The 25,381-nt window shown below is 48.0% G+C and overlaps 1 protein-coding gene and 1 long non-coding RNA gene across 8 annotated transcripts in view; one reads left to right on the forward strand and one right to left on the reverse strand.

The window, feature by feature from the left end:
• Positions 1-18,308, reverse strand: LOC117801593. Of its 2 annotated transcripts, XR_004624319.1 has the most exons (4): positions 18,268-18,308; positions 1,518-1,581; positions 583-797; positions 1-494 (listed from the first exon to the last, which is right to left on the reverse strand). It is a non-coding gene; the product is annotated as an uncharacterized LOC117801593 (long non-coding RNA). The 2 variants fall into 2 exon arrangements; XR_004624318.1 differs by having other exon boundaries at positions 1-797.
• Positions 16,048-25,381, forward strand: part of GDNF (glial cell derived neurotrophic factor) — a 24,705-nt gene continuing 15,371 nt past the window's right edge. Inside the window, exons 1-2 of one of the 6 annotated variants that reach the window (XM_034656996.1) lie at positions 16,048-16,512; positions 21,168-21,344. In XM_034656996.1, coding sequence (XP_034512887.1) covers positions 21,194-21,344 — 151 coding nt within the window. In that variant the 5' untranslated portion in view covers positions 16,048-16,512; positions 21,168-21,193. Of the gene's footprint in view, positions 16,513-18,326; positions 18,351-20,349; positions 20,487-21,167; positions 21,345-25,381 lie in introns of those variants that run through there. The other 5 variants (XM_034656997.1, XM_034656992.1, XM_034656994.1 and 2 more) reach the window with 5 other exon arrangements.

Consider the following 25,381-nt stretch of genomic DNA (forward strand, 5'->3'; position numbering starts at 1 on the left):
GGCTCAGCACGCTGGTGTGTCCAGACAATGGACTGTTATACTGTTTTACTATTATACATGGGGAATTACAATTATGAGCGTGATCTAGAAATATGAAAATACCTACACAATGTAATGATAACAGGACAAAATAAAACTTGATAATACACACATTAAAGTTATATACAAAATAAATAAGGTCTATATTAAATTCAGAAGGGACTGGGGCATATACATGGTGTTTCAACAGTTCGAGCTTTTCTGGTGATGTCAAATTTGTGCCCAGATGTTTTGTTCAACGCTTCTTTGGTTGATGAGGGAGAAAAACAAGCAGGGCAAGGAGAAAAGGGAGAGCAAGGAGGGGAAAAAGAAGAGAAAGAAAGAAGAAAGGGAGAAAGAGGAAACGGAAAGCGGAAGTGGAAGGAGCACAGAGGAGGGGAGGACTGAGGAAGTTCACTGCCGTCAGCATCCTATGCTCCATCCCCGGCAAAGTTCTGAGGTGACTCTTCTGTGAGCTACACAAGCACAGTGTGATTTTAGTCCACCTGAAGTATGTTTGCTGTTCATGAAATACACAGAACATGTAGAAAAGACCTTCAGTACCTCTATATCACACTCGCAGACATTTCCCACACAGGAGAACAAGCTTTGGCATCTCAGCAGCATGGCCACCTAGAAGGTTCTCCAGCTACCTCCTTGCCTGTGTGTTTCTGGGGTACATGGTGCTTGGTTTGGCCAGTTCCCAGTTGGTAGCGTTGATGAGCAAGGCTGAGTGGCAAGTCTGGGTCTGGGCTTAGTCTAATTTCTTGTGCCCCATCCTTGAAGACAAAACAGAGGACCTAGAAGTTAGTATTAGAAGTTCTCAAACAAGCACGAAAATTTTTGCAACTCAGTAGGCTACCAACCGTCACACACTCAGCAAAATGGATTTGATGTAAGACTGACAGTATCAAGTGTTGGTGAGGATGTAGATGAACGGGAACTCTCAATCACTGCTAGTGTAAAATGGTACAGCAACTCTGGAAAATGGTCTCGCTGCTGTTAGTGTAATTTCACTCCTAGGTATATATACTTAAAATGAAAACATGCACATATCCACAGAAAGACCTGCACTATAATGTTCATGGTGACCTTAGTCATAATATTTCATATTTGTTCCATCCATCTCCTTTCTGTGGGATGATGGACTGCCCAAGACACTGTTTTCTCACGGTCAGGCCCAGGGGCACAAGAAAGCAGAGGACAGACACTTGCCATTCCTCTTGAAGACCCACCTAGAACTGACACATGGTCACCTCTGTCCTCCTTCTGTTGGCCAAAGCAAGACATGTGGCAAAGTATTTACTGAGCATTTATTGCAGGCCAGACTCTTCTGGTGCATTTGAACCTTTTTGACAATGCAATGAGGTGGGCACGAGTATGATCCCCCTCTATAGATGAAGAAAGGGAGTCTTTGGGAAATTAAACAAGTTTTCCAAGGTTACAAGGCTAGTAAATAGCAAGGAGTTGAGTGCAGGTGAGACCCCAAAGCCTCTCACCCTGAGCCAAGTTAGCAGATCCTAGATGTGGATTGTTCTTGACTTGCAGAGCCATCACAAAAGCCTGTGGGGTGAGTTGGAGCATAAATTTTTAAGTAGCTTGAAAAAAAAAAATCACTTAACTTATCTGGCTTTCAATTTCTTCTCCCGTAAAATGAGAATTATATCAGATCTCTAAACTAATTCCAGGTATAAATTTAACACCAAGATTCTGTGAACCCAGTGGAACATTTACAACAGTTGTAAATGGCTAATTTGCTAAACACTAAAAGCGAGCCTGCAAACTACTGAATTTTGGTATGAGCAACCGTATTCTGGGAGGTCACAGTGAAATGGTGAAATCTCTTTATGCACAGCGGATACCAATTTAATTCTCATTTGTTTAAAATCTTGAACTTTGTGTTGTGGTTGATTCTAAAAGCACTAGAAAAAAATAATTCATGGTAAAATTAGATAAATTCCTCTGTTAATGCAGGATTTTGCTCCAGTTTCCTTGGAAGTGTAGCTGGGCTGCTGGCAGTGGGTCTTATCCTCTGCACCTTCTTCATGGGCTAAATAACCACAGGGGGTTGATATCCAGGAGGGTTGCATCTGGGTGTCCACTCAGGCAAGTTCCATCCCAGTAAGAGCGATAGTAAGTGCTAAAATTGCCTCATGTCTATTGTTTCTTAAAATAACCTAATATTTTCTGAGGATTTTTTTAAAACATACTTCTCTGGTCTGCCTAAATGGACTTACAGACTCAGAAAACAGAGAGCTTCTTCTGGTTTGCACCTCCATGATCACTTACTTTGGTCCTGTCATCAAACAGGAAGGATGGATGGATGGATGGATGGATGGACAGATGGATGGACAGGTGAACACACACAGTACCTCTGTTAGAAATGCTCTTTCCATCCCACTCTACCCCTTTCTCCTAATTAACTCCTAGTCACACGTTGGTTCTCAAATTCATCAGTATTAAGCAGATGCTTAATGTTGATCTCCTCATCAAGGCTCTCAGTTCCATGAGAGCAGGAATAATGTGTGAGCTAAGATAGATAGATAGATAGATAGATAGATAGATAGATAGATGATAGATAGATAGATAGATAGATAGATAGATAGATGATAGATGATAGATAATACACATATACGAACAAATAGATGAATGGAGAGGTGAATGTGTGGATAGTGGGCTATGAGCTTGGAACTTGATTATAAAGACATTTCTACAGTAACCACAGAATCTCAGCATTTAAGCAAAGCAGAAACCTTCAAGGAAATGGTATTCACATAATGAAAGTATCATAGAGTTTTGAGGGACCTTTGGTTCAACCTCCCACGTAATGTGGGAATCTGCACCGTAATAAGATTTGACCTCTGAACAGAGTGCATATTTTCGGTGAGTCTTTCTTTTTGGAGTAGATATTTTTAATTCCTTGGAAAACATCATTTGCTTGGTACCCTGAAACCCTGAGGTCCTTAATTTAGCTTACATTAATGTACAGTTTATTCTAAAGGGTTATTTTACTCATGCTTTTTCAATTAATCAATTTATAGATCTACCCAGCTCAATGTAATGCAATAGATATGTGTGTGCGTCTGTGTGTGTATACACACACACACACACACACACACACACACACAAATTATGTGGAAGTCATACCTCCATCAGTGAAATCAAAGTTCTTCTATATGATGAAGAATATTTTAAACTTGAAAAATTTTAACCCGTAATTAGTGCTTTGTGAGCCCGGATTTTTAACCTGAGCTTCCTGAAAATGAGACACACGTACGAAGTTACCTCCAGTACCAGGTTTCACAAAGAAAAGATTCTTCAGAAAAATGACTGCGGAGCATTTTATCATCATGTAGAATAATATATCGGCATTAAACTGGTTCCCTCTTGCATGTTTCAGGAGCCATATGGAGACGACCACCGGGTTCCCCCCTTTTTCTGCTTCCTTCCCAGGTTAGCGCAGGTCGATGCAGAGATTCTGAACTCGGGCAGTCTCAACTCATAGCCTGACCCCGCCAGCTAACTACCATGGTCTTTGTCGTGCCTATGTGGACAGCTTGCCTGGCATCTGGAGGATTCATCTCTAAATGTCCTTAGGGAATTAGCTCATCAGCTATTCCCCAACCCGATGCCAGCCACACGCGGGTAAGAGGAAAGGAAAATCACGTGGCAGACCCCAGCAGTTGCTCTCTCTCATCTTCTTTGCTAGCAGAATCCTCACTATTTAGGCAGCATTATGTCCAATTGCAAAAGCTGACTCATGGTTGGTTTACATGCCAGGCACATTAGTCCTCTTCCCCTTTGCCAATGATGTGGCGAGGGTGGGCATGTGAACAAGTTCAACTCAATGAGATGGGAAGAGAAGGCTGCCGGCGGTGTGCTAGGAGAGATTCTGCTCCCTGCTAAAATGAGAGGGGGCTGCAAGAAGACCCCTTTTCTCTCCATTCCCCCCATCCCTTTCTTCTCATTGGGACACCGCCACATGAGGACATGACTTTCGGAGTTGTGACATGCATCTTGCACTGTGAAAGGAGGTATCGCCAATACACGCAGAATGTAGACAGCAAACATCAGGTCTTGAATGACATCATCGAGCCACTGCACAAATCTTGGGATCCTGTACATTCAGGTACGTGAACAATAAATTTCTTTATAGTTTAAGCCATTGTTAAACTTCAGTTCTCAGCTACTTACAACCAAATATATTCCTTTTTTATTTTTATTTTTATTTTTATTTTTTTTTTAAAGATTTTATTTATTCAACAGAGATAGAGACAGCCAGCGAGAGAGGGAACACAAGCAGGGGGAGTGGGAGAGGAAGAAGCAGGCTCATAGTGGAGGAGCCTGATGTGGGGCTCGATCCCGCAACGCCGGGATCACGCCCTGAGCTGAAGGCAGACGCTCAACCGCTGTGCCACCCAGGCGCCCCCAAATATATTCTNATATTCTTTTTTTAAAAGATGTTTTAAATTTATTTGAAAGAGAGAGCACGAGCTGGAGGGGGGCAGTGAGCAGAGGGAGAGGGAGAAACAGACTCCCCGCTGAGCAAGGAGCCTGACTTGGGGCTCAGTCCCAGGACCCTGGGGTCACGACCTGAGCTGAAGGCAGACACTTAATCAACTGAGCCACCCCGGCGCCCCACCAAATGCATTCCTGATACAAATAATAATATAGTCAATATCTTATATCTTACCATTCTTCAAAATACTTTCACATCCATTACCCATTTAATCCTGCCAACAATCCTGAGATGGAGTGCTGGGAGTCAGAGTCCAAAGCCCCTCCAACTGAATGGGGAGTTAGAAGATCCTAGATCCTTGTTCTTGAGTTGCACAGCCATCATGAAAACCTGTGGAGCGAGCTGGTGAAGAGACTGTGGAACTACTATTATCCCTTATTTTACAAATAAATAGAAATGAAGATTTAGAAAGAATTAATCTTGTGAAAGAAGGAAGGAGGGAACGGAACGGAAAGGAAAGGAAAGGAAAGGAAGGAAAGAGAGAGAAAGAGGGGCGCCTGGGTGGCTCAGTCGTTAAGCATTTGCCTTCGGCTCAGGACGTGATCTCCGCGTTATGGGATCGAGCCCCGCATCAGGCTCGTCTGCTGAGAGCCTGCTTCTTCCTCTCCCACTCCCCCTGCTTGTGTTCCATCTCTCGCTGGCTATCTCTCTCTGTCAAATAAATAAATAAAATCTTTAAAAAAAAAGAGAGAAAGAGAGAAAGAAAGAAAGAAAGAAAGAAAGAAAGAAAGAAAGAAAGAAGAAAGAAAGAAAGAAGAAAGAGAGAGAGAGGAAGGAAGGAAGAAAAAACAGGACTAAAACTGATTTGAGAAGCTTTGCTTTAGTCCAAGGGATAGCAAACTATGGTCCACGGGCTAAATAAGTGGCGGGCAAGCCAAGAGTATTTCTTGCATTTTTAAATGGCCGGAAAAAAATTGAAAAAACAATTATATTTCCTGACATGGGAAAATTTTGTGAAATTCGCATTCTAATGTCCCCTGTAAAGTTCTATTGAAACACAGCCATGCTTATTCATTGACATACTACCTGTGGTTGTTTAAATGCTACGTTGCTAAGCTGCATCATTGTGCTGGGCTAGATGGCCCTCAAAGCCTAAAATATTTACTACCTGGCCCTTCACAGAAAAAGTATGCTGACCCCCGTGGTAGCCCTATCAAGCCCACTCCAGAAAACTCACGTCCCAATTAAAAGCACATAGGGTGGTCAGGACACCATATTTTACATGCTCGCATCGTGATCTGAGGTTTTGTTTGCTGTTTGTCATTTTTTTCATCATCTGAGTATAACCCACTGACAACTTCATAATCCCCAGACTACCCAGATCGGAGCAGGGAAACATCTTGCCTAACTGCTAATTAATCAGTCTGGCTTAAATTCTCCCCTCAGTAAACACCAGAACACATCTGTTTGAAACAATGTTTTGATGAAACAGCCCCTCCATCATAAAGCAAAAACTAACATCCCAGGCATGCCACATTGCAGTAGTTTCCCCACTCTGAGAGTGGCCAGCACATGAATGTACATGAATCATGCTAAATCTGGTGTAAAGCATACAGAAGACTTCCTCCACAGAGAGATTACGGGCAACCATATCATGCAAACCAAGATTAGCCAAACCAGAAAAAGCGGATCTAAAACAAATATATCATTTTACTTAATTTTTTTTTGTTTTGAGTATTGCAACATAATATTTAATGAACAATTCATTCCACTGGATGAGAAAATACACATGCAAACATAGAATAGGATACCTAGGATATATTTTGTACTTGTTAAAATTAGTTGAACGGGGAAGAATATTTTTAAACCACTTAATTGTTAAGATACTTTTTTTTAAGTATGCATGTTTAGCACATAAATGCTAGGAATTGGCAGTCTACTAAAATTCATCTGAAAATAAATTTTTTCTCATTTTTGTGGTTTTGGTTTAAACTACTTCATAGACACCCCCCCAAACATGCCTCGAAAGATACAATGCCAGCTTTATTCCAGCCGACATGGTTATACCAACCTGGTTTTGCTACAGTTTACAAATCTTCGCATTGTTCTAAAGCAGAAGTAACATGCTGGTCTGTAAAGATTACTTTAAGAGTTTTTATTAAAATTATACCCACTCACTATCATCATCACATAGAGGCATGGGTTCTCCATGATAAACGCTTTTTTTTTTTAGGGCTTCAGAGCTCCTGGCTCCCTGTCACCCAGGGAACTCAATGTATTGAGTTTATCTGCTCCCCCTGCTGCCTGGTTCCGTAGTAATTACCAGGCTCTTGGAGCTGGCCTGACATCTCATGTGATAGAAGTATACACGCTCAGCAGTAAACACAAACAGCTGTGTTAATTCCAGCAGTGTTCAAACCTTAAGGCTGAGGGAAAGTTGCTGAATCAGAAAGGAACAAACTCAGGGGGAGGTCGCTCTCCCAACATTCTAGCAAAGAACCGAAGGGCTACATCCAGTAGGCCCAACCATCCAAAGAAAGGAGACTGTAAAATGCACAGACTTTTAAGAATACAATGGTTGAAAATCCTCTTTCATTCCTAGACAAAAGCTTTATTTTAATCATTGCACATTCTCTGGAAGCATTGATAAGATCCAGTCATTGCGTTACCAGGGGAGTGGAGGGTTTGAAGATGGCACATGAGAAAAGAATTGCTTATTACTGAAATTACCTTTGCACCTTTTGAAAGGTATAACATATGCATGTATAATCTCGTCAAGTAACTGCATTAACTAATTTTTAGGATTACATATTACATACCAAACACACGTGAATAGACCCAAGTTACTAAAAGCACACAAGGCAAGTTATGACTTCTAATGGAATTCTTCACTTTCCCACCATTTAATACCATTTATGTGCTAGGTACTAGGGAGGCAAAAATAAAAGATGTGATTCCTGCCCGTGAAGAACATTTGATCTAGTGAAGCGTGAATACGCATACAAGCAATTGCATATAGTACAAGGTGCAGTAGGATCAGAGGAAGGATGCCCAATAAACCCCCGCACGGATATCCCCAAATGTGTGCTACCACCTCCTGCAGCTCCCTGGAGACACCATTCACTTATTCCAGGAATCCTGTCCTTGTTCAGCATTGGGAGTTCCTCTTTTGGAATCACTTCGCAAACTGTATTAGTTATCAATTGCCATAACAATGCTGTGTGACAACCACAAAATCCCAGGCGCATAAAACAAGAAGTATTTCTTGCGCATTTATCTGGAGTGGTCAGTGAGACAGCTCTGCTGATCTTTACTAAGCTCATTTGCATGTCTAGGGGTGGAGGTGTGAGCTAACTCTCAACAGATTGGAGCCGACCTTGGCTGTGATGAATGGAGCAGCATTACTCTGTCCCACGAGTCTCTCATCCTCCATCACGCCAGCCCAAGCATGTTCTCATGGTAACGGCAGAGTCCGAAAGAGTAAGTGGGAACATGTCGGCCTTTGGGGTCTGAAGCTCAAAAGTGGGAGATGCTCACTACCACGTCATTCTGCTGGCCAAAACAAGTCACAGTGCCAGTTCAGATTCAAGGGATGTGGAAATGGACACGACCTTGTTAGTAAGAGCATTTGCAAGTCACACGACAAGGAGCATGGGCACAGAGAATGAAGAGAAGAATTGAGGCCCTGGTTGCAATGTACCCCTCAAGCCATACCAGAACAGTCTCCAAATCACCTTCTCTCGGTTTTAACCCACCTCTTTCACTAGAACTTCAGAGGACTAGGTCTTTGCCCAAAATTAAACCCGTCCTCAAAATCCAGATAACTGCCACCACTGAATATAGGGGTTGTCTCATGCCTTTTTATGTCCCTTGACAACTGCCCACACAAGGTCCTTATGAAGGAAGGTGCCTGCACAACTCTTTGTTAGATGAATCTAGAAATGCATTCACATATCATAGCAGTGTTTTTAAAGCAATAGCTGCATATTAGAATATGCTGGTCTCCACAAACGGCCATTTTCAAACAGATGACACATTCTGACATACTAGTGCTCCAGTGTTTGTATGAAACATTAATCCACTGTATTTAGGTCATCTTCCTACCATTCAACATTGTAAAGCAGATATTTTATTACATTCACCTTACTTTTACCTTTTGTTTTTACTCATATTTCTAAAATGCACTTCCCAATCTTTCACCCATTATTTTTCAAATAGTGAAGTCATTCTACAAATATGCTATTCCTTAACCTCATGTTGGGCATTTTATGGGCTGATCTTTCACTGGCTAGAGAATGGCTCTGGATAGGATAACCATGACCTACCCTACAGGATTGTTCTGGGAAGCTGCATGATGGAGTCCTTAAGGAGTGGTCTGCAAATGTGCTTTTTGTGATATTAATTCTTCACATTTCTAGAGCTGACTTTCTCTCAAAGAACTCCAAGCGGCTCACATATGGCAGGCCAGATCCTCTTAGAGTGTAAATTATGCCCCAGGAGTAAGTGAATTACTTGGAGGGAGGCATTAACTCTTTCAGGTCACCAGGCTTCCACTTAGAGCACAGCAGGAGGGCAGTAATTTATCAAATAGTACCCCAGTGGCCAGAAAGTATACATGCAATATAAATTATTCCCAGGGAGTAATTTATGAACTCAGAAAATCTAGCTTATTATCTCATCTATTCACACAGTGTCCAGTGAGGGAGAGAAGGAGTAAGAAGAGAAAAACAGGCAGGGCTAGGGATGCTAGAAGTTTCCCACAGCTCGTCAGAGGCAGAGGTCCAACTTGAATTGCCTGATCATTGGCATAATTTCCTCCTAATTAGTGGCTTCAGGATTTGGGGCTCTCACCTTGACATTTCTGCTATTTGGGGGTGGGGACCCGGGTGAGGCAAGTGTGGTGCCCACCACACAAAATGAGAAGCCCCAGCTGCCTCCCCCTCGTCTCAGCCCTGCTAGTAACTCATGAGGGATATCTGGATAGTTGCTTGAAACATCTAAAGACCACAGAATTCACCCTTACATTTACTACTTGCTTCTCATAAACCTATAAGCACTGATGAGGATTCATTAGTTAATTAATTCATTTTCCCACACTGAGAAAATGTGGGAGTCAATAATGGTAGGGAAGAGAGCCTGTCCATATTGTTTTGTTGCCAAAGTTGGAAATGGTCAAATAGTTCCTCTATTTTAGGTAGTAGTAAAGATTGAATTCAATCTAGATTAAAGTCTGTATGATATAATTAATACATAACAAAGAGGTGCCTTGGAATATTCTGGCTTGAAGGTCCAAATACGGAGTTTTTGTCCCAGAGTCAACTCTTTTATGGCAGTATCTTTATCACCCATGTTTTCAACTCTTTAGAAGATTCTAGAAGCTCTGCAGCAGTGCTAGGTGGCCTACAAAAGAATTAGGATGCAGGTATCTTGACTCCCCACTCAAAGCTCTCTCTCACACTCACACACACACACAATATATCTCTGTGCCTTTGTGATGAGATCCTGGGTAGCCGCTGTCTGAAAGCCAATCACAAGAATAGAATGGCCTTTTAAGGAGGAAAAAAATCTATTTAGTGTTCCGCTTTGCCTGGGAACTCTGCGATGCTCTAAAAGGCAGCAATCGACCTCTTTTCAAAGTTCTGTCCCCATTCAGCCTGACATCAACCTCTGCCACCAATAAAGATTCCAACTGATTTCTCCATATTTTGACTCATTTCTTGCTTCAGTGAAATATACTGAGTCACAATTTGAAAGAAAGCTAATACAACTTACCCCCCATGGCCACCCCCTGCTGCCACCACACATACCCAAGCGCGCGCGCGCGCACACACACACACACACACACGTGAAATAATTTGATCCCACATATTCTTGGAGGGTAGGGGTATGTCACCCGCTCAAAGAGTGCTCTTGGCTAAGTCACTTACTCCCTGCCTCAGTTTTCTTTTTTTTTTTTTTTAAAGATTTTATTTATTTATTTGACAGAGATAGAGACAGCCAGCAAGAGAGGGAACACAGGCAGAGGGAGTGGGAGAGGAAGAAGCAGGCTCATAGCGGAGGAGCCTGATGTGGGGCTCGATCCCATAACGCCGGGATCACGCCCTGAGCCGAAGACAGACGCTTAACCGCTGTGCCACCCAGGCGCCCCAGCCTGCCTCAGTTTTCTGATAAATGAGGAGATTGGACTAGAAGCCTCAGGTCCTTTTTGGCTTTGTGGTTTCATAACTCTAGAGCTGATCCATGTTCAAGTTACAATTTTAGCCAAAGCTGAAGCCAGCCAACTATAGCCTTCAGGTGAAATCCTGCCTACTGCCTGCTTTTGGACGATCTATGAGCTAAGAATGACTTTTATATTCTTAAACAGTTGGGGGGGGTTAAGTCAAAAGAGTAGTATTTCATGACAGGTGAAAACCATACAAAAATTCAAATTTCAGGGTCTATAAAATGTTTATGGAACACAGCTCTGCACATTCATTTACATATTATCAGTGTCTGCTTTCGTAATATAAGGGTAGAGTTGAGTGATGGCAACAGAAACTGTACTGGGGACTACAAAGCCAGAAGTATTTACTATCTTTACAGAAAATGCTTGCTCTTTACAAAATAAGTTTGCCAATCCCAGATCTAAGCCATTAGACCATCTGCATAGTAACAACGTCTGCCATAACCCTCTTATCTGATTAAAGTTTTACTTCTGAAAAACAGGAGTGTCAGAAAGTAATCTCAAGAACCAAGAATAAAATTAATGGATAATTAGTTAATCAGATCCTTATAAAAGACACTGCTAGAAATCATTGATAAATCTACCATGTCAATGTCAGAAGTGACTTCTTATGAGAAACAATTTACTCCAAAGAATTTGTTTCTTCCTACTACTTGGCAAAGTAGCAGGGGTCCCTATTACTGTCCATTCCCCCCCCCTCTTTTTTCATTTCTTACAAGTGGTTTGAAGTTTAGCAAATTTATCTGTTTTTATGAGTAGTACGGGTCCCTATTACTGTCCATTTTTCCCCTTTTCTTTTTTTTCATTTCTTATAAGTGGTTTGAAGTATAGAAAATTTATCTTTTTTATGAGTAATAGTATCATTGGTGAAAATGACTGCGAAAGAACAATCTCACATGAGACAAATCCCTCCCCAATAAAGTGGTGACTTTGAAAAGGAAATTGCCCTGCTCGAGTGATGGATTCTGTTTCAGCCGTCATGACCCATGTTATGAGGGAGTCCTGGGACCCGGGGCCTGGCCCTTATAGGCGAAGCAGCTGCAAAGCCCCACTGGGAGCGCCCTCAGGATGAATGGCCAAAGGCTGACCTGCTGCTCCACCATCCCTAAGGGCTGCAGGGCTGAACACTGAGTCTCCAGAGACCCCTTCCACCTAGCCTGGAATGCTCCCCTCACCACCACCCCCCCACACACACACTTAACTTTCCCCAAGAAAGGCTGAGTTTGAGTTCCAAATATGGTAACAGTCCTGGCCCACAGCCTCGTGATACCCTATATTTCTTTTTATCATTTTGCTTGTGTGTTCTCTTCCCCAGGACTGTTAGACCCTCCAGCACAGAGAGCATCCGTCCTTGAAACATCTTTCAGTTAGAGATCTACACCAAATTCCAGTGAAGATGATAATGAAATGAGAAATTAGGAGGGTTTCTTCTCAAAGAGGAGATGAGATGCTTGAACAATACTTGTTTCTCTCTTTCTGATTCTCAGGCAGGGTTTTCCAGATGAAAGGCTGAGATCTGGGGCCAATGTAAGGATTCTTAACAGTGTGTTGTTACTTTATCAGGAGATAGTCGACCTACTCAGAGCAAAAGTGGAGCTGCGGATTTTTCTCTTCTGGACTTTGCTAATGAACAGCTTCACATTGAATTGAGCTTTGTTTCCTCGAGAAAAGAAGATTGGGGGGGGCACCTGAGTAGTTCAGTCTATTAAGCACCCAACTCTTGATTTTGGCTTTAGTCATGATCTCAAGGTCCTGGGATTGAGCCCCGCATTGTGCTCCCTGCTCAGCAGAGAGCCTGCTTCTCCCTCTCCCTCTGCCCCTTCCCCTGCTCATGCTCTCTCTCTCTCTCTCTCACTCAAATAAACAAACAAACAAAGAAACAAACATTTTTAGAAAAAGAGAAAGGAGAAGATGGAGCTATGGAGGGGTCCCTACTTTCAGCAGCTGGGGGCTTTGAGATTGTGACATCAGGCCATCCTCTTGTCTCTAAGACATCAAACGCTTGCTTTATGGCAGTCATTTTAGAAGAAACTTTGTTGTCTGTCAAGGCCTGAATCTGAGAAGATTTTTGTCAATACCAATGATGGTACATTTAAATGGTGGGCTTTGTACTAGGAGACTGACAACTTTAGGCCTTTTCCCCTTTCTGCAGCCATCTGAATGTTGTAATCATGCAAATAAATGTTCTTTCAAGCATTTGGAACGCTGTAGGAACGCTGACTAGAAATATTTGCTTTAACTAAATTCAATTTTACATTTTCCTTTATATTACAATTTTGAGATAATCAGTAGTATCCCAAAAGAAATTTAATATTTTGGAAGCATCTCAGTCCTAGAAGGTTCTAGGACTATCAAAATAGGTATATCTCTTAGTTTTCTTTCAGAAAGAATCATAAAATGATTATAATCATGGAAAAAATAAAGTTAATTGACACCTCAACCCCAAGTATACTTAGAACAACTTGGGGAACATTTAAAAAAAATACCAGCTCCTGGGCTCCACTGTCCAAGAGAGTCTCATTGAATTGCCCAAGAACAGGCCCAGGGCATGAGTGTGTTTTCGTAAACTTCCCAGGGTTTGACTGGCCGTGTGAAGATCTGACGTGAGCACCTCATACATCCTCTATCAGAGCATTTATCACTCTAGACTGTGACTACTTGCGTGCATGTCTCCCCCCCTTACAGAGGGTAAGTGCATGGAGACCCTCAGTTGTATCTTATTCACCTTTGAGTCTTGTATAGACAGAGGTTTGTTAAACTCCAAGAGCCTACCATTAATACAGTTCCTTCTGGGGGCACAAATCCTGTGGAAAGAAAGCAAGGATGAACCCTAGGAAGCTTCTTAAGCAAAGGTGGCCAGGCTTGGTACCATGTGACCCCAACAGCATGGCCATGGGTGACTAGTCCAGGAGGAAGCATCTGACCGAGGTCTGCTGATCTCCAGGGTGGCCAGCAACCAAATGGAGGCCTGATACAAACGCGGAGTCCAACTCTAGCATCTGGTTAGTGCCCAGTGTGGCCAAAGAGATTCTTTCACTAAAGGAGTTAAAATGTGAGATCAACAGAGAGCTGAGCAGTTGGTAGCAGGATCAGAAGCCAAGAGACAATCAAAGAAAAACAGAGAGACAGAGAGAGAGAGAGAGGAGCTGAATCACCTTGGCGGCTAAGCCTACTAGGAGGGATCGCGGATGCCTGCCGCTCAGGGGGCAGCGAGATAACCCGGCCCAGAGCCGTATCCTGAATGACCTTCCAGTTCCTGAACTTCAATCCAGTTTTCGTGAGGCCTGGCTGGGTGGCCTTTCCGGAAGGCTTTTCGGAGACACGTGGCTGAGTGTGGAGATTCCGGTCAGCCTTCCTTCCATAGTAAACTCCCATTACTTAAGGTAAACTCAGTGGTATCTGTTCTTTGCAACCCCAAAAAGCCCAGTCAGTACAATTCCAGGGTCTAGCACATCACGGGTGCTAAATCATTGCAGGTGCTTGGATGGCATGACCATCCCCGTGAAAAAACTTCTGAAAACAAAGAAATCATTCATGGTAGGAACGCTGCCTAGGGTTGCCTTCAAATTCCCAAAACAATGCCAAACCACGATAAATATGTTAAGCTTATTCTGCCCTCCCACTTCCAAATCCATCTACATTTCTTCCATAAATCTATCAAAGAAGGAAATGTCACATTCTGCAGAGCTACAGTGAGCATCCTAACTTCAGCTAAGGTATGTTTGGATGACTTGATTTTCATTCCGCTTCATCTTAAATCACGTTAACATTAGTACGAACAATCTTCCTCCCACACTAGCTTCGCTGACAAACCTCCAAAGTAGCTGATCTTTGACTTTCCAGAAGTTTAATAATACATGATCTTCTCCCCACATTGCCACACACATTTCCCCTGTCTATTGTCTGTATCAGCTACTTGAAGAACACATACTCCCCAACAACCGGATGAGTCATACAATTGGAGGTACAAGGATGTAAACTGAGCCTGTGTACGCTTTCCCTGGCCCCAGCTCATAAAATAAAAGAGGTCCCACTGAACTCAGGTACCAATGGCTTCCGGAAAGCAGGCTTCAGCTGAGCAAAGACATACCTTATTTAGCACATTATTTTGAAGACAGAGCTAATTTCATGCGCTGTGCGAATGAAATGTTTTCATGGGGAGGGTCATGCGCAGGGTGTGTGTAAGGACTTGCCCTCCTCATGTCCTCTACAAAAGAAGGCTCTGGCTGCTTCTGGTGGTAAGCTAACCAACAAAAGGAATGCCTCAAAGGTCTCACAGAGATCAGGAATGGGCGCTGGGTCCTGCTCACTGGAAACTCAGCACCCAAGGGAATGCTTGCTTAGGTTTCCCCATCTGCATTTTCCAAAATCGGGATAAAAGCAGGTTTAGCCCAACCTCCCTTGACCTGTTCCTGATAAAATGATCTTACCCCTCTGGAATTGGGATTTTGAACGTATGTGCCTACCCCACATCTGATATTATATTACAACAGCATGAAAATGGAGCCTAGGACTGAGGAGCCGGCCAGCCTCAGAAGCCTTCTTCATTGCCGGCCATGTAATACATGATATGCAAAGCCTCTGACTTCAGCCAGCAGGTATTTGGAGACCGTGTTGGCCCTAGCATGGGGACTAAACTAATGTGTGTTTAGGTCAGAAAGCGAATCAGAAAAGCCACTGGAGGGCACGTCACTGAGTGAGAGTCCTATAAATTCGTCCCCACTCTCAGCGTCCCCTGGCAAACACTCTGCCTCCCTCACTGGGCCGCTCCGCATCTCTCCTTCGTAGTGTAGGACGGCTCCGGCAAGCAGCTCCTCTCCTCCCCCACTGCCTTCTGCCCTGCAGAAACGCGAGAGGGCTAGACACCCGGGAAGGAAGGAAAGCCTTCGACAGGCGCGAGGAAAGCCCAGTGTAGCCCTCCACCCGACGGAGCGCCGTCCTTCACAGCGCGGGACGCGGGGGCAAAGCCTGGCGCGGGCACCGCGGTCAAGTTCAGATTGCCCCCTTCGGTTGGTCTGCGCGGAGCTCCACACATTCCTCCGGATCTACCCCGCAAGGAGGCGACGCGAGCCCGGCAGCGTCTCCACGCGTTGAGCGCTCTCCCTGCACCCCGGGGAGGAGCGCCTCGCGTCACCCACTCGCACCCCGAGCCCCCTCCTCGGGAGTGCGGGCGCCTCCTCGCTGCTCTCCTTTCCCTCCTTCACAACCGCCTCCCGACCCCTCCCCTCTCGGGGCCCCGCGAGTCCCCTCCCCCACCCCGGCCCCCCGGCCCGGGCTCTCAAGGACCAGCCTGCGCTCCTGGCGCCCTCATGTCTTCACGGGACTCCCCGCGCCGGTTGACGTGCTGTCTCGATCGGATTTCCAGGCCAAACCTCAGCTCCGGCGGCAGCATCAGCCCGGCCCATCTCGTGCTCCCAGGCGCTGCGCCCCGAGAAGGCGCAGAGCGCGGCCGCCGCAGCTGAGCCGCCCGCCGCGCCCCGGGTCCGCGCAGCCCCGGCCAAGAGCGCGGCGCGCGCAGCCGTGTCACCCCCCCACCCAAGGCAGCGGCGGCTGCTTGGACGTCGGTTTCTGGAGGTGCAGGGCATCGGCGGGGGAGCTGTCTGCATCCCTCGCCCTTCTCGAGGCGGCGGCGGCGGGAGTCTTGGCCACCGCCTCCTGCGCACCCTCGCTGCCCCAGGATTGCGAATTCGTGCCCCTGACCTGTTGGGCGGGGCTCTGCGCTCCTGCCCTCGGCCCGGATGGGGCTCCTGGCTGGGACTCGGGGCTCCTGGAGTTAATGTCCAACTGGGGGTCTGCGGAGACCGGATCCGAGGTAAGTGGGAGAGCGGGCCTGGGTGGAAGGGGCGGATGGCGCCTGAGTCGCCGGCGGCCGCGGCGGCCTGCAGGGCGCGCGAGACAGAGGGGGCGCGGCTGGACCCCAGAGCAGGCGGTGAGATTGGAAAGAGGAAAGACTGGATGGAAACGAGGCACCGGGGGTGGGGGGGAGAGGAGAGAGAGAAGTTAGACGCGAGAGGGGCTGGCCTTGCAGAGACGCCGGTTGCCTTTCCACGTGGGCAAAGATCCCTGGTGTCCCGATGCCTGTGGACCCCGGAATGTCCGAGAGGGTCAGTTTCTCTCCCCGGCTCGGCGGGGCGCTCTCCTGTCAAGTCCCGGGACGGGGAGCGTTTGGGGTCATCTTTGAACCCACCGCGACGAGAAAGTGCCCTCTCTGGAAGTGCAGCTGCAGAGATACCATTGCCGCGCGTGTGACTTACTATTGAGCTTGTTTGGGTCTGTTCCTAGGGAAGGCGCACACCCTGGGAGGGACTGCTGCAAAGGTGCTGAGAACCTAAAAATAGTGGGCTCACCTCCTCCGGGCGCCGTCTTGCAAAGCTACGTTCCTCGCCCTTTTCCGAACCCTGTTGCTTGCACTTTCTTAATGCCCGCAACCCCAACTAACCATGCCCGTCGAGGTTAGGAGAGGGACTGCCTGGACAGTCCGGGACTTGGTTCTCCGCCTCGAGCAGGTTCTTGAAACTCCTCGATGTCTCCGCTAGGCCATCGAATTGGTTATTTTAATGACCTCCTTTCTCCTGTAACTGTGCCACCTCCCCAATAACACCCTTCACCACTACCCTGCACCACCTCTGGGCTGACTGCGCCGTGGTTTGGTTTACCAGCCCCACCCGGTGAAAACGAACCCTCATTGGGGAGGGGAATGGACTTTCACCGGAACCCCCAGCCTCCTGGCGCCTCCCTAGTTTTGGCTGTGGCAAACCCGCCCGCAGAGCCGACGTGTGCGCTCCGAGGGGAGGGGGGCTGCCCAACCCCGTGCTCCCAACATTTTTGCTCATTGGCGGGGACAAACACAGCTCTTCCGGCCCCTGCCGCCGGTGTGCTAGAGCGTACTCGACTCTTCCATAGTATTTTGCATATACATTTAAGTATACCGAGGAAGAAATGCAGCTTCCAACTTCATACACGCACTTCCTCGGGCAAAGTCCTCGAAGTGGAAGCCGCTGGGCTTCTGCCTGGCCGGGACCAGCTCTCACCCTGTGTAGCCACACATTCGCTTTGGCGGGGTGGGGGGGACAGTGTCGCCTTTTCAACAAGTGTCAGGTGTCCAGGGAGCCCCCAAGGTCCCCAGCCCACTCTCGCAAGGGGTTCGGGTGCCCCCGGACCTGGGACCTGGTCTCGGGCCCCTTACTAGAGAGACCTCTCCCCAGAACTGCATGCAGAAAACGTCCATTCTTTTTCTTTCCCCTGGTATTGGGCCCAGCAATTAGGGGGAAATAAGTCCTCCATCAGGCGAGGACACGAGGCGCACTTAAGAAAAGCAATACATCTTTCAGCAACTTCTGTCCCTATCCCGAAAGAAAACCCCCGAGTTACAGCACGCCCCCCACCACTCCGCCTCCCTTTTCTCTACCTGAGACCTGGATCTTGAAGGCAAAGCCCAAACAAACCTCCCAGCCTGCCAGACATAGGAAGGTGCGGGGGCACTGGCGGCGGGGGCGCTCACCCCGCGGGAAGCTGTCATGGTGACGCGGAGAATTGGGGGAGGGGGAGAAGTCTAAAAGCAGGTTACCGAGAAACCAGATCAGGTGAGGTGGGAAGGGCGAAACTGGGGAGAGAGGATGGAGGGTAGGAACCTGAAAAGCAGGCATGCTGGTGAGCACATCCGGAAGTTCGGGGGTAATTTGGATTTGGGGAGGATTGTGGGGGGACCGGGGGTGCTTGTTCACTGATTTGATACTTAAAATGACGACGCAGCTTCTCATTCGCGTGGGCGCTAAGGGACTCGGACGGTTTCTGGTGCCCCCTGGTGCTGGGAACCCAGAAGCGCCCCACCGCGAGCGGCGGCTTCTGTGGGCGCTGGGGCCCTCCAGGGCGCCCTTTCCGCCGCGGGCCTGGGGACCACCGGGTGCGGGCGCCCGTGATGCGCCCCCTTTGCCCTGCGGGGCGCTCTGGTCCCGGGCGCAGAGGGGGAGCAGGCTGTGGGGTGCAAGAGTGAGTGCGGGGGCACCTGCGGAGCCGACTTCGGGAGGAGAACGCGGTTACCGCACGAGGCAGCGCGTTAAGCAGTTGGCGCGCGCAGCAAAGGCGGCGGGTTGCGGCACAAACACGTCCCGCTGCCGTGCTTTGGAGAAAGAGATAAAGAGACAAACCGGGAAGCAGCGGGGTGTGGGGGGCCCACACTGGCCCGGAGAAAAGCTTCCTAGTAGACCACTGTGTATGCTCAGCGCCCCAATCCCCTCCTCCTCCTCCGCCCAGCAAATACCGGGAACTAAAGAGCCGCTGCGAGCGGGGCCGCCCCGGCGGTGCGCGCAGGGAAGAATGCGCCCTCCCTGCCGCGGGGGAGGCGGGAGAGCGCTTTCCCGGCCTGCGCTGCACCCAGCCTCGGGCGGGAACGAGAGCCCAGAGCCTCCTCTGGCGAAGCGGCGACTTTTCCGCTGTTTCCTCTTTTGCCAGCTTCTCCACACTTCTAATTGAGGATCTCCACGTCCAATTTAAAAAGCTCTCCGTCGGCCAAGCAGGAAAAAAAGGAAAAAACCCTCTTAATGCGGAAGGGAAATCTGGTGCCTCCGTCGCTTCCTGCTGGCGGGCACCGCGATTTGGAATGGCGCATTAACCCCGCGGCTCCCTGCTCCTCAGGGCCGCCAGCCATTTCGTACGCACCCTGGAGCTGGCACCGGGGCGAGGGGGCGGGAGGCCTCGCGTCGGCCCAGTGCTCTCCTGTGCGCTCCTTCTGCACGGCCTGGGTGCAGCGTTGCCTGGGCCCCGGCGCCAGAACCCAGAGCCTTTGCTTTTTGCCGGGTCTGTAAACCAGCCCGCACGGCGGGAGGTGCCGGGAGCGGCAGGTTGCCCGGAGTGTCCAGTCCCTACAAACACCCCGAGGCCCACAGCTGCGTAGCGAACAGACGCCCGAGGGATGGAAAATGCATTCGTCTCCGCTGCGGTGGGAGGTGGCGGCTGAATTAAACGCTTCCCCGGGTGGCCTGCGAGGGAATCTGGGCGGGAGTTCTGGGTGGAGATGGGGGTAGGGCTGCAGGACGGGAGGCGGGTAAGCCTGGGAGCTCACGGAAAGATGCCGAGAAGTTTGTGCGTTGACCTGCACACCGCCTTACTGTCTCTCACGGGAAAAGTTCAAGGAGATTTTCCTTAGAATCGTACCTGGAGGCAGCAGGATCATCAACTGCATGAATCCCTAGTTTCCCCTCGAGAATTCCCTTGGAAACTGGAACACCGGCATTGGGAAGACACTGGGTAACACCACACCCCGAAGTGCCTGGGCCTCCTCCTACCCCCTAATGGGGTGGGGCTTGGCCCTGAGTTGACAGTGTCTTTTCTCGCCCGCCCCCGACTGCGCTGGTGTCGTCCGCCTTGCTAGGGGTTTTGAGGACTGAGAAGCTAAATGGAACCCCCTCGCTGAGAGAACTGAGCCCCAACTCCGCACCCTTTCGTGGCCTGGGCCTTCCCCTGCCCGCACGCCTCCGCAGCGCGGCGGCGGGGTACAATCCTCCGGGATACCGGGCACAGGGAGCTCGAGACACCTCCGAGGGGGAAGGGATTGGGGGCCAGAGTCTCGCAAAACTACAAAAGTAAAATAGAGGGTGTTCGGGTATACCATGAAGGATTAAAATTTTCAGGACAAGCGCAAACCCGACCTAATAGCAACGCTAAAGCAGTTATCGAGCGCTTACTTTATGCTCCCCTAGGTCTTTCATACATTTAATGTTCATAACCTTAAGAGGTGGAAGTAATATTTTAAACGGAGCTGATGCTTTGGGAAGTAACGGAACGCAGGTATCGCCACACAGGCCAAAAGTCCCCAAGTCCCTACTAACTTCTCGTTCAGCAACAGAATATTTAGATAAATAAGTGGGAGGAATGGAGCGCGCGGGCGGGGTGAGGGGTGCCACCAAGCCTGCCCCAGCCAGCTGACAGCAAGATCGGGACCCCGGCTAAAGGGGCCTTGGTTTTATTTGTAAAATGAAAAGCTGACCGCGTGCTTGGATCGAAGGCTGGTTCCCGGGACCTCGGGGAGCTGCCGGAAGGTGGGGAGGTCTCTGACCCGGGCGGAGGATGCAGGGTGACGGCTGCCTCCTCGTCTCCCGGGGAATGGGGAGGTGGGTGCGCCACTACTGGTTTCGTCGTGTGGGCCAGGTACCGTGGCGTCGTCATGTTGGTACCTGCCGGGGCAGCGGCCCCGCTGGAAAATCTGACCCCTGGGATCCGATAGCAGAAGTGAAGGCAGTTGTAGGTTGGAGGCTGAGAGTTCGCCGCGCCGGGGACGCTGCCGGGACCGGGGAGTGAGCTGGGGACTTGGAAGGAGGGCGCCGGACGCCCGGGGAACCGCTGGGCTGCAGCTGTCCCGGAGGAGGGCGGTGACGCGTTTGGAGGGGGGCACCGGGACCCGCGGGGATGCCGCGCCCTGGGCGTCCCGGCCTAACGCGCCTTCGCCGGTCCTCTCGCCCGCCCGTGCAGGTGCCGCCGCCGGACGGGACTCTAAGATGAAGTTATGGGATGTCGTGGCTGTCTGCCTGGTGCTGCTCCACACCGCGTCCGCCTTCCCGCTGCCCGCCGGTAAGAGGCCTCCCGAGGCGCCCGCCGAAGACCGCTCCCTCGGCCGCCGCCGCGCGCCCTTCGCGCTGAGCCGTGACTGTAAGAACCGTTCCCTCCCCACGGGGGGGCCGCCAGCGGACCCCCACTACCCCCACCCGTCGCCCGCACGCATCCCAAGCCAGCCGGGACGGCGGGACGGCCTCCCACGCCCGCGCGGAAGCCCCCCTCCCGGGGTGTGGCTGCCGGCTGCTGCCCAAAGGCCCTGACGCCGGTCGGTATATGACACGTGGCTGGTTTGCCTAACACGGAGGGTATCAAACTTTTTGCTGTCCGTTTAGCATTCCGATGAACAGACATTTTCCCCACCGCTACCAGCACCGTAGGAAAACACACAGTTGTCCCCTTTCTCCGCTTCGCTATCACATACACACACTCCCGTTTCTTCTTTCTTCCGAAGCCCTTTATCTGTTTGGGTGCGCCTGGCTGTGCTGAATTCTGAAAACAGTTGCATTTCCATCCTGAACTGCCCTTGCAAGGGAAGAGGCTGAGGTTTTCCAAAACCAAGCCAGAGTCAGAGAAAACACAGATGGGCCTCGATTTCCAGAGCAAGCATCTGGGCAGTGTCAAATCTGTTCAGAAAAGTTCCGGTTCTAGAAAGACTTAAGGGTAAATAGTGCTAGCTAGGACTAGAGGGAAAAGCTGTAGTTCACACGTGACAATACTAACTTTTAAGAAAAGATCATATAAATAAATAAATAAAATCTGATTTACCTCGCAAAAATGTTTTTAGATAGCACCGTATTAGGGCATGTCAACTATGATTTGATATCATTTGCCCTAGGCTCTTCAGAAGTTTATCTGTTGCACAAAGCAGGGTATGTGCATAAGTTGCAAGTTAGAGGTTAGTGGGGAAGAATGTAGGTAACAGAGGTAGCACTAGAAAATTTGACACAAACCCAAAATAAAGCAGTAGTGAGCTGTATGTAGCCAGGATGTCACCCTAGCTACTCCCCTCTTCCACTATCCCTCCAACTGTTTTGCACTTAAAACAAACTGAAGTCATGTGCACAACAGAAGCAGCCCCTAAAGTCAGCTATAGGCTGACAGTCCCCAAAACCTAGTGGCCTTGAGCTAAAAACAGTGCAGGAAACGTGATGGGCTTATTTTATGCTTAATTACAATAAAAGCATCTTCTTCCAGAAGTCCCAAGAAAGAGGAAAAAGTGCATTTTTTAAGGCAAATTAAGACTTCAAGAGTGACTTAAGGTTACAAAAAGCACATGGTTGATGCCTTGAAATTAAAGTAACTGTTCCAAGAGTTTCTGTCAATTAGTTATATAAGCTTATTTTTAAAAGCTTTGGTTTCTGCCATGAATTTCCACCTTAGTGTATATAAACGTTTCTCCAATAGAAACTTAAATTTAAAATGTCCCTTAGTGTCATTGTCTTCAGAATAGTACCCATGAGAGCTGAGTAAGTGGCTTTTCATTCACTCAAACAGCCTAGGCCAGAGGAACAGGAACACAGTGTTAGACAATACTTCTCTAATCAGGATGTTCAGGAGAAATATGACTGTGCCTGATTACGACGCTGATTAATTCATGGAAATTTAATCAGCATATTCGTATCCTGTCTACCTAGGCTTATTTAATGCTGGCCCTTGGTTCTGGCTCCACTTACTTTTTTTTTTTAAAAGATTTTATTAATTTATGAGAGAGCATGAGTGGGGGAGGGGGAGGGGCAGAGAGAGAGGGAGAAGCAGACTCCCCACTTAGCGAGGAGCCTGACCTTGGGCTCAATCCCAGGACCCTGGGATCATGACCTGAGCCAGAGGCAGACGCTTAACTAACTGAGCCACCCAGGCGCCCCCAGTTTTGGTTCCACTTTCAACTTATTCTGACTTGGGACAACTGACTTACTTTAGAACTCAGGGAACAGTTTCCAACCAACCAGTAAGGGGAAGGCTTTCCACTCCAAAACACCAGTGGCTATGAGATGTTGTCCCCTGGCCTTCGTGTTCTTGCCCTCACTTGTCCTCTGGGAAAGACTCAGAAGGAGAGACCCCTGCTCACTGGAATCACCCAGGAATCTTTAATGGAATACTGATGCTGGGCCTCCCCCTGAGAAATTCCGATTTAATTGGTTTCGGGTGTGGCTTGGGCATTTGGAGATTTAGATGTCCCCAGGTAACTCTAAAGTGCAGTCAGGGTTGAATCATTATGATTCGATAATTCCCTAAGAAAATCTGTGCCCCATGTAAGATACAACCAGTGACAAAGCAAGCAAGGTAGCATTAATCCTACTGATTAGGGCAGGGTGGGGGTGTGCAAAGGACAGGTGGAAAAGAGAGATTACTTCCCTTTTCCGGAAGTGATGCTAAGTCATCAATGGACGAGATTCCTACTACTCTATTTACATTTGAACTAGCAGAACACACCCAATTCTGTTTTATCTACGGGAAGACCCAATAGATCCTAGAGGACACTTGAAACAGAAACGTTCCCAAAGAGAAACTGAGCTGCATTCTAAGCCAAGTTGACTTCTTTCCAGGTATGTTCAATTTGGTAGCAAGCTGTTAGTGCAGGGAAGGCAGATTCATGACAGTGTGCAGACTTTGAACACTCAACCAGGGTGAACACGCTATCATGGTGCTGACATTTCTATCTTGCACTGTACACCCTGCGACTGCTTAGAGCTTATGGAAAAAATCATTAAGTCACGAGTTGCATTTGAAAATAGTTCCTCTGCTTTTCAAATGCTTGGACTTAGTGAGTGAGCAAAGGCGCTTTCATGTGACCTTAACCACTCTGTGCCATTCGAAGGGGGCTAGCCTGCACCCCCCTCACCCTTCAGGTTGCACGTGTCCTGCTGCTTCCAGTGTAAACGAAAGGGCCAGAATTCTAGCATTTTCACAGGATGAATTCTAGCGTTTTCACAGGATGAACTACACAAATAGAATGCATAACTGGCTCACTTGGCTGTGATGTGAATGGGCTGTGGCTGCCTCCTGTGGCTACTGTGAACTTGTCTAAACTCCAGGACTTGTGGTTTTCCCTTTGGGGCATTCAAGGGCATCCTTTTCCCTTTAGCTATCTTTGTTCTTTTATTTTGCTTTTTGTAGGTATCTTCTCCAAAGGGTGATTAGAGCAGGTGGGAGGAATCTAGAAGGTGACATTAGCACGTGTCATAGCATTGTAGAGGTGACAGTTAATCCCTTCCGCTCCTCATGGTAAAGCAGCTTGTGCAGAATGCAAGAGCTCCATTGTAGCAGGAGGCAGGTCGGCTGAAACCGGGACCAGAGTTTTCGCAAACCACTGCAGCACAGAGCGAACCATTCGGTTTTGCTACCTAGGGGAAAACACTCGATGTGGGAGGAAAGTCTTCAACTAGCAACTAAAACCCTGTTGCACAAGATTGTCTGAATTTAATAAAGGTTAGTTAATCGCAGTCATATGTCAGATCCCGGCTGTGGATGACAGCTCTAAATGTGTTTCACAAGCAAAAGCGTAAAGTGCATGTGGTTTTAAAATTTGCATCTAAAAGCATGTATTCATTCAGCAAACAGTTTGTGTGTGCCTGCATGGGCCAGGCACTGTCCTAAGTGCTGGGAAATCCTTGGTACACATAACGGGCAGAAGTCCCTGCCTGCACGGAACGTACCATCTAGTAGATGTACAGTGTGGTACAATTCAGTAGCACTGTAAACCAAAACTAAACATCAGTAGCCTTGGGCTAGGAAGGTGGACTTGTGTGACCAGAGGCCAGCTAGAAGAAAGACTGAGTATCGTTCAATTATAATTACAGGTAATACACAACTTATTGCAGTACGATGGAACTATATTCACCCAGTTTGGTAGCAAGTCACGAAATTTCCTATGGAAACAATCTTATAAATCAAGCTATCCAGCTCCCAGGATGGCCCACACAAATCTAGGTGTAAACCATAGTATAACTGAAATATAATTCACAGTATTATTAGGCTAGAGCCTCTTCCTGGGGTGCCAGGTCCCATAGTTGCAGAAAGAGGGCCCAGAGCAAGAAATTAGGGAGTCCCAACCAGCAAGAGTTCCAGTTCACACAGTCCGATCAGATCCCAGCCCTGACACACAACCAGCTGTTAGTCTCTCAAACCTTAGT

Source organism: Ailuropoda melanoleuca, chromosome 3 (genome assembly GCF_002007445.2).
Source record: "Ailuropoda melanoleuca isolate Jingjing chromosome 3, ASM200744v2, whole genome shotgun sequence".
NCBI classification, from domain to species: domain Eukaryota; kingdom Metazoa; phylum Chordata; class Mammalia; order Carnivora; family Ursidae; genus Ailuropoda; species Ailuropoda melanoleuca.